General features: G+C 44.0%; 1 protein-coding gene across 1 annotated transcript in view; it reads right to left on the bottom strand.

The window, feature by feature from the left end:
• Window positions 1-12,808, bottom strand: part of ANKRD55 (ankyrin repeat domain 55) — a 53,667-nt gene that overhangs the window by 22,130 nt on the left and 18,729 nt on the right. Inside the window, 1 exon segment of the mRNA XM_064641036.1 lies at window positions 12,611-12,739. Coding sequence (XP_064497106.1) covers window positions 12,611-12,739 — 129 coding nt within the window.

Genomic DNA, 12,808 nt, shown 5'->3' on the forward strand with positions numbered 1-12,808 from the left:
TTATCATCATTGTTACTACAGCTGCGGTTCTTATACTTCAGCCTTTTCTATGTCCAACTGATACACAGAAGAAAAATTTTACTTGGAAAGTTTATTGTCACTTAAGTAATATTCTACCATAACATTGCATTTCATTCTATCAAGTCTTCGGTCGTAAGTATTACAATGTTTTCCTTGCTCCCTGCACTGTATGGAGGGTGAATTTTTTCCCGTTTTCAGAATACTCTAGTAAACTAGGTAATTTGATACCAAAGAGGAGAGTCATGTGAAAGGAGTCTGCTAAGCGAGCTACCAGTAATGTAGAGGTGGGAAGGGAAGAGGGACAAGCTATGGACCACTTAACTGTTTTCAGGAAACCTGGCCAAAATATTTTTCTTCCAAGAAAATGCCTCTGGAGATTACGTGGTTAGGTTGTATTAGTTCTCCCATATTTCCTGTCACCTTGTATTAGTGTGCAGTTTAAAGCCTTCCTGTATCTATAGCCAGCTTTGCTGGATAGAAATTCCCCACTAGCAGCTCTTGATGTTGTTTCTTATCACTAGCATTGCACTTCAGGCCTGCCTGTTTTTCCTGTTCTACATTCTTTCCTCTTTCAATTGCACACCTGCAAATTTGAAGCTTGACTTTCTCTTTGAGGTCCTCTGCTCTGACCCTGAATGGCTTGAGATTTTAACCATTATTTCACTCCTTTCTGCAGCAACAAACAAGTACTATTCCCATTGTATTACTCTGGGAGGTAACTCACTTTTATAAAAAAGTAAAATAAATTACTACAGGTAATTTATTACTAACATTTGCATAAGTACTTCTGGCTTCCTCCTGGAAACCATCTATGTGCATCATTGGGTGCTGTTTGAGTTTTATTATAGAATCCAAGCCCTTTTATCTTTCCTCTTATCCTTCACAGACAGATACACATAGAGTATTTTAATATGAAATTGACTGTAATGCCAGTAGAGCCATTGGAAAATAAATCAGCCATACAAAACGAAGATATTTTTCTCCTTGGCTGAAATAAAGTAACAATTTCAAATATTGTTCGAGCAACGCATAGCAAAATTTGAACAAATAACTTGTCTGTGGACTTTTTACTTTATAACTCCAGTTAAGGCTATGACATTGGTAAATACATATTTCCTTTCAAAGTAATTTTTTTCCTTTTTTTTTTTTGTTTCTGAAATTCAGTATTCACCTAAAGCAAAAGCCATTCCACATTTTTATTATGTGGATCTGTTGGCTGGGTCTTGAAAAGTCTAGGTCTTTGACTAAAGGGTATGCTGGCAGAAACCATGTGTTTAGTTACAGCTACACTGGCAAAACTGAACTATTACTCCAAAATAATTGTTTTCTCTTATGTGATTAATTTCACTGAAGTGCCATTTTCCTCATGTTCATGTTTCAGAACACCGAAGCAGTGTATCATGTAATTACCTTATCTGTATCAGTTATTACCTTAATTGTAACATGAATTTAGAATTTTGTCTTAGAATCAGAGCAAGACAAACAATGCATCAGCCACGAGGATATGTCAGGTTGGGATCAGATATTTTGGCTGTATCAGAACAACATGCCCCTATCTTGCTGTAGATGCAATCCACTGTTTTAAACATGGAGAATGCCAAACTTAAAAGCAGAGGCATAATGTTGCTCTTAGTCTGCAGCTAACAGTACAGTGAGAAATGTCCTTAAACTGGCAGCTGGTGTTGCTGAAGAGTTTTGAACGCATGGGAGCTTTCTCCCATGTGTCAAGGACTTCCAGCATCTCCCCCTCTGTACCCCAGACTAGAGAAAGCTAAGGAATGGAAACACACTCGCTCTCCCTTGACTGCTGTCATTCCCTGGCTGCTGGATGGCTGCATTAGCAGTGGAGAAGTGTGCAAATGTTCAGAGCACCCTATGGTTTCTCTACCCTGAGAGAACAGAGACAACTGTGCCCTGTGCTGAGGAAAGAAACAATTCATGATACCATCTTCATCTTTCCTCCTGCCATGGAAACTGTGCCAAAAGTTCCCTGGATGCAGCCCAGGTACTTCCCAGGGTGTCTTTCTGATGGCAAACCAACATAAATTAGCAACCCTATTGACGCCACTGTAGTTATATTGGTGAGACTCAGTCAGCTCACAGAAGCTCATTTGTCTTCTCCTCCCCCTAATGCTCCAGTCTTACACACCCACCAAGACAGGTTCTGTTGCAGACTTAGAGTATCACAGCTTGGCTTGACTCTGTGGTACCCTTGGAAAGAGAATCTGTTGTTATTTTTGTTGTACAGGATACTTTGTCCTGTGGTTCTCAGAGCACTGCTGCCTCTGGTACAGATAGAAGACAGTGTTTTTTTAAATATTTATCCTCTTAGCAGCCTTAGTGGGTGTTGGAAAAAGCTACCAAATGACAAAGGCAGTCATGGAGGCATGACTCTACCTACGGCTATCATATGTCCCTGTCTTTCTTACCTTCTGTTTGCTCAAAAAAATCACTGCCTGAAATACTAGCCAAGCCTCTCAGAATTTATTTCACTTGGAGTCTTCTATTGTCATCATCATGGCTAGGCTTCATGAACGAAGATTTGGGAAGGGCTCCACCCACGTTTGTTGCAAGTGCGTTGGTGGCTGAAAAGGCCAATACGAGACAGGCATGTCCGGTTGCAAAAGGCACAACAGAAAGACTCCTTAGGTGGTATATTCTGCAAGGCACAATTCTTTCTGCGTTGCCTTTTCTCCTCAAGGGTGATCCTGCATGCTTTCTCAAAAGAAGCAGCAGCGTTATAGATGGTGTGTCTCCGTGTCTCCCGACTGGAGGCCAGAGTAGACCAGTTATGGTGGTCAATATGGCCAGGGCTGAGATGTTGTTTCAGGGAGTCCTTGTATCTTTTCTTTGGGGCTCCTCTCTTGCGGCAGCCAGTGGTAAGTTCCCCATAAAGCAGGTTCTTAGGGAGGCGGTGGTCCTTCATCCTTGAGACGTGCCCTGCCCAACGCAGCTGTGTTCTCATCAACATGGCCTCAATACTTGTGACTGCTGCTTGTTCTAGAACAGATGTATTGGTCACATAATCTGACCAGTGGATGTTTAGGATTGAACGGAGACAGCGTTGATGGAAGCGTTCTAGGAGCCGCAGGTGCTGGCGGTAGATGACCCATGATTCACATCCGTATAAGAGAGTAGACAGCACAATGGCTCTGTAAACACTGATCTTGGTACTTTTCTTCAGGTGTTTATTTTGCCAAACTCTTTTGTGGAGTTTTCCGAAGGCACTGTATGCCTTTGCTAACCTGTTGTCTATCTCTCCATCAATCTTACCGTCCGAGGAGATGAGGGTACCTAGGTAATTAAACTGCTGGACTGATTTGAGTTCTGATTTGCCAATGGTGATGTGGGGATGATGGGGGACTTCCTGAGGTGCAGGTTGATGGAGAACTTCTGTCTTCTTTAGATTGACTTCCAGTCCAAAGAGCTCAGCAGTGTCTGCAAAGCAGGATGTTAAACGCTGCAGAGCTGCTTCTGTGTGGGCCACAAGGGTGGCATCATCAGCATAAAGCAGCTCATGGACAAGATGGTTTAAGGTCTTAGTGTGGGCCTTCAGTCACCTTAGGTTGAATAGGCTTCCATCAGTACGGTATTGAATGTAGATACCGTCCTGATCATCGAGGTCTGCCATGGCCCTTTGGAGCATCATGCTGATAAAGACTGTGAATAGGGTAAGAGCGAGAACGCAGCCTTGTTTCACACGATTCTTTATTAGAAAGGGTTCAGAAAGTGTGTTGCCATATCTGACTTGGCCGTGCTGATCCTCATGAAGTGAGATGATCGTTTTGAGGAACTTGGGGGGACAACCTAAACGTTCTAAAATCTGCCACAGACCTCTTCTGCTCACAGTATCGAAAGCCTTGGTGAGGTCGACAAAGGTTACATAGAGACCTTTGTTCTGTTCCCTACACTTCTCTTTCAGTTGTCTGAGAACAAATACCATGTCTGTGGTGCTCCTGTTGGCTCTGAAACCACACTGACTTTCAGATAGAATTTCTTCAGCTATAGCGGGTATTAGTCTGTTCAAGAGTATTCTTGCCAGGATTTTGCCAGCAACGGAGAGCAGAGTAATACCACCGTAATTTGAGCAATCTGATTTAATTCCTTTCTTCTTATACAAAGTGATGATGACTGCATCACGAAGGTCTGATGGTAGTTCGCCTAGTTCCCAACAGCGCACCACAAACTCGTGAAATTTGGTATGGAGTGCGAGGCCCCCATGCTTCCAGACTTCAGGTGGAATTCCATCAATCCCAGCTGCCTTGCCAATTTTCACCTGCTGTATGGGTTGAGGGTTTCACCTGCTGTATGGGTTGAGGGTTTCACCTGCTGTATGGGTTGAAGCCTTAAGGGTTTCTCCTAAAGTTGGGGCAGTATCCAATTCGTACTTTACTGGTTGTTGCGTGATGGACTGAATTGCTGAGTCTTGGACTACACGGTTGGTACTGAAAAGAGTCTGAAAGTGTTCAGACCAATGATTCAGAATGGAGGTTTTATCTGTTACAAGCGTTTGCCCATCAGTGCTGAGCAGAGGGCTTTGGACCTGGTATGTAGGCCCGTATGCTGTTTCAGGGCCTCATAGAATCCTTTGTGATCACCCATATCTGCGCATAATTGAGTTTTTTCAGCTAGATCGATCCACCACTTGTTCTGGATGTCACGGAGTTTCTGTTGGAGCTTGCTGCATGTGAGACGAAAGGCTGTTTTTCTTGCGTGACAGGATGGCAGTGCAAGGTGTTCTTGGTGGGTGGTTCTCTTCTTCCTCAACAAGTCTTGGATTTCTTGATTGTTTTTATCAAACCAGTCCTTGTTCTTCTTGAGGGAGAACCCCAAGGATTCTTCAGAGGATTGCAGGATGCTGTTTTTAATATGGTGCCGAGTTGATTCAGGGGAGGAATCTGCAGAATCTGTAGAATGGTTTTCGAGCCTAGTTTGAAGGTCAGCCTGGAATTTCTCTCTTCCTGTGGCTGATTGGAGATTGTTAACTTGGAGTCTTCTCCTTGGGATAATGCGCCTTTTGGGTTTGAATGTGAGATTGAAGTTGAGTTTACAGCGCACAAGCCAATGGTCTGTTTGGCATTCTGCACTGGGCATCACACAGGTATGGAGGACATCGCGGACATCTCTCCGTCGCACCAAGACATAATCGATGAGGTGCCAATGCTTAGGTCTGGGATGCATCCAGGTTGTCTTCAGACTATTTTTCTGCTGGAAGATAGTATTAGTGACGGTGAGCTGTTGCTCCGCACAGAATTCTAGCAGGAGTTGACCATTATCGTTGCAGTTTCCAACACCATGCTTGCCTAATATACCTTTCCACGCTTCAAAATTCTTACCTACTCTGGCGTTGAAATCACCAAGGATAATGATCTTATCATCTGCAGGCACCTTTTGGGTAAGGTGGCACAGGTCAGTGTAAAATTTGTTTTTTCGGCAGGGTCAGCTTGGAGAGTTGGGGCATATATACTAAAGAGGACAACGTGTTGGTTGTTGTGGAGTGGAAGACATAGGGAGATAATGCAGTCAGAGTGACCTGTCGGCAGATTTTCGAGTTTGGGAAGAACAGAGTTTTTGATCATGAAGCTGACACCTGAGAGATGTTTTTTGGTTCTGGGCTTGCCTGACCAAAAGAGTGTGTAGCCGGCACCATGTTCTCTGAGGCTGCCTTCCTCGTGAAGGCAAACTTCACTGAGAGCAGCAATGCTGATGTTGAGATGAGCCAGTTCATGGGCAATTAGGGCAGAATGTTGCTCAGGACATCCGCTATCTGCAGAATCGAGCGTGGTTCTGATGTTCCAACATGCTAGAGTTAATTTAGGTACATCTTTGAAGGCAGATGTATGCCTTTGTCTTTTGATCTTTGTGCGACCGCATTGGAAGAAGATGCCCATTAGCCACGGTTAACCAACCAGGTGAAGGTGGAGATGAGCTTTGTTTAGGCCACCTTTTCTAGGCCCCTCTCCATATGGAGCAAGCAGTGCTGTCCTTGAAAAGGCTGCTTGGTCCTTCAGGGTGCTGCCCCAAGAGACTGTCATCTCCGATCAGTCTCAAATGACCAATATCCTGAACCGCCTGCATGCAGGGTTGGGTCTGCAGCTTCCAGTGCACCTCTCACCTGCTGTTTCGACCCTCACCCGTCGCTACAGGACTTTTTGCATGTGGGTAAAGCCTTCAAGCCTGTGCAATGGATTTTTAGGTGAGATGCAGTATGTGCGGAACTGAACCCACCCTTTAATCCTGAGGTTCATCTGCCAGGGCTGAGCGAGCTTGGACGGTGGCAGCGAGGTCCTCAGGACGTAGGTTTGATTAGAGTGACCTTCTCTTAGATGGATGGCCTTATGGGGCTAAGCGAGCTCCATCTGCCCGGGTTTGGGATTAGAGTTGTCCTTCTCCTAGGATGACTGCCAGAAGGCTAACGAGCTCATCCTGCCCACAGATGTATTGTGTCTGACCCTGCTGTTTTGACCTGTCTGGCATGGGCGACCCTACTGAAGGCATGTACCATCACCAGCATAGCTCGCAACTACATAGGGGCACACAGGCTATGTTCCCGTTAGAACGGTTTGGGCAAGTCTTACATTTTCTACTTTACTATCACCTATTTATATACAATTGTAAGGAGATACCCAGGAACAACCCTTTGTCCTGCCCACCCTTTCAGGACATAACAGAGCAAAGCAAATATATCCAGAACATGCCAAACCTGGGCAGTAGCCACAGGTGAGCCAAAAACAAACAGACAAACAAACCAACGATTCTGGCCTCCGTACCAATCCAAGGCTGGGGTGCCTTTCAAGGCCCCAGCTTGGCTGGGACCCCCATCACTCTAAAGGAACCCCACTATCCACCCTGACCATATCCTTCCTCCACTGTGTTGCCACGTATCTTCAGGAGCACTGCTCACCTGTGACGCTTCATACAGGAGTGCCCCGCTCTCCCTCCTGCCAATCAGAGGATCCCCATGGCCCACACGATACCCCTCCCCTCTCTTCCCCCCCCCCCACTCCCCTGTACCCTCCCTCCCCCTTCCCCCCCCCAAAACCTGGAACGGCAAACCTCTGTGTGCTCAGAAGCTGCTCTCTCCTCCACGGGCATGCAGCAACTGCTGGCAAGGCTCCCCCACTCTCTCTCTCCACTCTCCTGTCGCGGCCGCGCCTGGGGCCTGAACCACCGTGGGGGGACTCCCGGGGGACTCCCATCCAGCCCAGGACCCCACCACACACACGCAGCCAGCCCGGGACCCACCACTCGTACGCGGCGCGGGGGGGCTCCCAGCAACCCGGGACCCCACCACTCACCCGCGGCACCGGGGGGGGGACTCCTGGGGGACTCTTTCTATTGTAAGTGTGTAATGATTTACTATGTAAATGATGTGGTGGGTCTGGCTGAGCCGGAATTTATTTCCCTGTAGTAGCTCTGCACTGGTAGCTAGGGGAGTGTTGATAACACATCCATGTTTTGGCTACTGCTGAGCACAGCACTGTAACATTCAATCGCGGGTGAGCTCCTGGGAGGGGACACAAGTAGGCCAGCTGACCCACACTGACCAAGGGGATATTCCATACCATATGACGTCAACCCAGATATAAAAGCTGAGGCAAGGAGCAGGACCGGAGGCACTCATTGTCTCTGATGGCTGCCTGCTGACAACCCTTATGTGTGCTGGAGCCCTGCGTCTCAGAGAAATGGCCAACCATCGCTGCTTATGGGACGTAGAGATTAACTGCTGGCTTCTGCTTTGTGCGTGTGCACGCTGCTTTTGCTTGCTTTTTTTGCATCAATATAAACTGCCTTATCACAACTCACAACTTGTGTTGTTTTCTTTTCCCACCTTACTCTGTCCCCTGTCCGGCTGGGAAGGGGAGGGATAGAGCAGCTGAGTGGGCAGAGGGATAGAGCAGCTGAGCGTTCAGCCAAGGTGAACTCACCACAAAAGACTATGACTAAAATTACTTGGCAACTTTTCCCTGCTATTACATTGTTGTGAGGACTGATTTCTCTGGATGAGATGTTTACAGGCTTTGAAAAAGACGCAATTTTAAAATTCTGCAGTAGAATAAGGATAAATTTTATCAGAGAAATGGAAGCATTTGTCTTCCAGTGCCTTTTGTCAGGCACAGGAGATCAGATATACAGTGTAGATATGCAAAAAGTGTAGTGCATGTGCATTACTCACATTCTGGCATCCACTTGTGGAGTTACACATGTACTGTGTGCTGGGAAGAGGTCTTGCAATTATACTGTACTTACATACAGGCTTTGCCTGAGACAAACTCCTGCTAAGCTCAGTGGGAGTTCTTCAATTGATTACCTCAGAAATCTGATTGGCATGTATAATTACATCATCAGTGGCACGTTCATACTTGAAGAGTTTACTGTTCATCAGTTAATTATTTCAGTAAAGGCAGTTTTTCCATGATCTGGTTGTACTGGTGAGCTTTTATATCAATATTGCTATGCCATGTAGAAATCACAAAAGGACCTTTGCTTACAAACTGTCATAAAGTGAAGAAATCGGTTGCAGCTATATAAAAAGCTAAGTAGCACTAGGGAGCATCCCTCAGCATTGGAACTCAGTTGTCTGTACCATAAAATTCTTAAAATTCTCACTGGCATTGTTTTGTCTTGGGTCAATTAACACTTTCCCTACCAGTTCCCGGAGCTAGCATGGGCCACAGGCCATTTCCAGTAGGTGGTCTGCATATGACCATCCTGTTTTAGAGAAAAAAGAGTTTAGGAGTAGGGACACAGGTCCCATGATGGTTGGCCTCAGTGCCAGAGCCAACACTCAGGCACATTTAATTCACTATCGCAGACACTGACACAAATATTTAGGGCACTTTATGGAAAAAGCTTCTGACGGTATTGAAACAAGTTTATTTCTTACTCAAAACTATTTCCAAACTCTCTTTCTTGTTTCGCACTTGACAGCTCACTTTGTAGAGCCCTGCTGCTATGCAATGTTCCAGCCTCCATCAGCAACAGCTGTACCATTGCTGGAATGACAATATTTACACAAGAAAGAGGTTTCTTAAGGGTATGGTTAAAAAATGCAAATTGAATCTTTTTTTGACTTGTTTGTTAATATTCAAAATTGTTTTTAAAGCTTAGTGAACAAGGAAATCACTACTCTCTCTTTCAAGAAATCTCTAGAAAACTGCATGAAACAAGGAGAAAACAAGCATGATTTTGCAGTGAAAGAAATGCTTAGCAAACACACCTTTTCTGGCCAATCTAAGTTTCAAGAGGTCTTTGGAAGTCTCTCTGAATTCTTCCACTGTATGCAGCCCACATTAAAGAATGGGGTGTTGGGCAGAGAGAAGGAGAGCAGTGATCCCTTGGGAGAGATCCTGAGCCACTGCTGCCTTCCCTGGCCCCTTCCTCTGCTCTGGATGTGTGGCCAGCTGTGTCTTCGAGATGCCCACCAGCAACAGAGAGATTTATTCCTAGAGACCCTGACACTTATTTGTGCTCTCACTTTCCAAGTAATTACAGAGAAGCTGCAATGCTTGCTCAGCCAAACACAAATGAATAATTACCTATGCTTTTCTTTTACAGTGTGTTTAAAGTCCACAGGTATTTCACTCTGTTCTCAGGTGGAGAATGAAATAATTGCATTGTTGCTATGGAGCAGATATGTAGGTTCCTAATTTTTTTAAACTTTGTACTACAAAGCAGCCTATTAAAAAATCAGAAGCACAGATCCACATGGCAGAATATTATTTTTAATGGCTTCTTTTTAGTTGCTTTCTTTTTATCCCTAGAGGTTTGGATTTTTCACTTTAGAAGAAATCTTTGTTTATTCTTTATCTGAAAACTGATATTTTTACATAATCATATGACTTTGGGAGCCAGAGTCTTTGAGAAAGAGACAAAGAAAATTCTGGTAAAAATAATGACAACTGTCAAGGCAATGTAAGAAGCTTCCAGATCTTCTAAGACTTTCCAAGGTACTAATAATACTATTATAGTACAATAGTAAGTAGTATGATAGTATATGCGGTAGAATACACACTATATTTTACTAGGATTTTAACTATACCATTATCTAGAATGGTAAGAATGGCTTTAGACTTTGTTCCAGTATCAGTTAAAAGTTTTTTGTTACAAAGGTGTGTTTCCTTTTCACTACAGTAATTAATGCTGGCTGCAGTGAAAGGAGAGAAATACCTCCCGAGACACTTCTAATAGCCATGTCTGCACCAGCTCTTAACATTATTGCATGTGTAAAAAATGCAGCATGAGATATTCTCACTTCAAACAGTCGTGATCAGTGGTTTTGACACCGATGTGACACATTTGCTCTGAAGATGTGAATCTGAGTGGCAGGAGGTTTGAGCTTTTCAAAAGAGCAGACCTTGCTGTAGACAAGGTCTGTCTGGTTGCACGGCTGGGACTGATCAGCCCATGATGTCTGACGGAAGACAAAGCCACAAACACATGGTCTTTGAAACAGCCAGCAAGGAACAATGACTTCATACGAAACATGCCCCATGTACAAGAATTTGGTTTTGAATGGTGGGTAACGGTTTTTATGTCGCCCTGCTCTATGTTTCGAACCAGTTTGCATAAACTGACTCTTTCCTGCAATATATGAAATAAGTTTCGTTGCAGTGCCTGGTCTTCCCCTTACTGCATTTTTTAAAAAATGAAATTAAACACTGGGCCCTATTCAGCTGAAAATAACCACCGCAGATGGTACTGCCTGAGCTCTGTGAGTCTCTTGTTCTCTAAAGATACTTATACAATTCTTAAAGGAAAAATATCCCCTTTCCAGCTGCCATAGAGGAGGCTATTAGACATAATGATGATCCCATCCAGGAGAGCTGTTGTTCTGTTCTCCATCACAGCAGAAGAAGTCGTGCCTGTCCACAGTATTTAAGTCTCTAGAGTCTAATAGCGCAGCAGAGCGCGCTGGTTGAAAGTGTTTTTATTTCTTGGCCAAGCCTGAGTAAGAGAAATATTAACAGATCTATTTCATGCTCTGGTATTTCAATTGCCCCTTCTGGACCTAGAATGTGGAGAAGTATGTGGATAGACGAAGCAATTTATAAGGTTTCACGGCAAGAATCTCTCAAGAAAAAAAAGTGGGGGGTCATCCTGCACATTTCCTCTTGATTTCTGTGAGCAGCTTAAAGGGAGAAAGAAGAGAGATTTGTGATTTGCCTCTACCTGAGGCCAAGTGGATTTTGTGCAGTTTCCATTTTCCGGTTTCTCAAGAGTTATTCTGCACATACTGTGAGAGAAAGACGGGGATGGGAGTTAATGGTGGAATTAAATAATAAAATGTACAAAATACAGAATCAGAGAAAGCTTAAGGAAGGAGGGGAACTCTAAGGGGATTGCCTTTTGTCTTTCTGTTGGAGGGACAGCTCGTACCCAGGACTGTGATACAGACCACTGTCTAGCATGCAGGAGCTCACACGAGTTTCAGAGATTTCCCACTGGAAGCAGCCGGAACTGGAATAAGCCTGGTAAAAATGCACAACGGATAGAGTAGATATCTTTAGTCTCCTAAGGCAAATAGCAATTCCAATTGATTGGATTAAAGAAGATTAGGATTGATTAGGATTAAAGAATTGAAACAATACCTGTTGCAGAGGCCAAAATATACATCTATTTCAGAAAAACAGAAGTTGAGCCTATTGCATGTTAACCATCTGTAGGAGGCTGTGGTTGAAGGAAACAGATGGTTTGTTCTAAATGTCCTTATCCCTTTACAAATACAGCATGTGGCAGTTCAGAGCCTTTAAATTTCTTTGTTGACACTTTTTTTAAGAAGAGTAAACTTAGACCACAAGGTGAGGATACGCATATTTATTCACTGTATGAAAATGTTACTGGATTTCTGTGCAAGTTCTATTTCTGCTTATCTGTTGTGCAGGTATTTTGGACATTGATATCAGAACTTGCTACGTCAAGTCAGCAAGTAAAAACATACGATTTCATCTGGAAAGTTTTCTGCGGTAAACTAGGCAAAACTTAGCAAATTACGCTGTATTTTAGATCACTTACTACCAACTACATAGTACAGTGTTTCATATCAGATTAAACCTACAGTTTGTTTCTCTAATGATGGCCTGAGTATTTGACAATTTTTTTTGCACTTGAGATAGAAACATACAGCTCAGTAGGAAATGCATTTAACTCCTTGTCTTCCCCACTCCCCAGAGAAGTAGGGTCTCAGCCCTTCAGCTAATTATTCCACAGCTGTAGTTGTTCAAATATGTTTTAACTTGTGCTTACATTATTTTATTCCCAACAGCCTTTGCCAAGACTATTTAAGCTGATGATTTCTGCAAACCTGGTTTAGTTTAAAAAATTAGGCATGCGTTCAACATGAAGCATACACATAGTCCCAGTGAGATACATAATAACTTTGTTTAGGGCAACAGTGCTTAGCCTAATCAAGTATGCCTTGCTCTCCAAAGAAGATGCTAGATCCTTGATTTGTAACCGCTTGCAAAATACTGGGGCTTAGTGGGCATTCCTAGCATCCATTTTCCTCATCTCAGAGCCAAAATTTTCTCAGGAGTATTTGGGACACTACAGTAGCCAACTCAGCTCAGTAAACATCCCAGTGGCTCACCTGTACCGCCCAGTGCAGAGCTGTTTTGAAGTCCTTGTCCACCAGAGCTGGGTCTGCTCCGTTGTGCAGCAGAGTCTGGGTGTGCTGGGGTCTGTTGTGGAAAGCAGCCCAGTGGAGTGAAGTCATTCCCTGCAAGCCACAAGCCCTGAGGTGAAATTACTGTTGCTCACAGGAGCACCCTTCAAGTCTCTATAGATA

This window comes from Pseudopipra pipra, chromosome Z, assembly GCF_036250125.1.
Source record: "Pseudopipra pipra isolate bDixPip1 chromosome Z, bDixPip1.hap1, whole genome shotgun sequence".
Classification (NCBI taxonomy): Eukaryota; Metazoa; Chordata; class Aves; order Passeriformes; family Pipridae; genus Pseudopipra; species Pseudopipra pipra.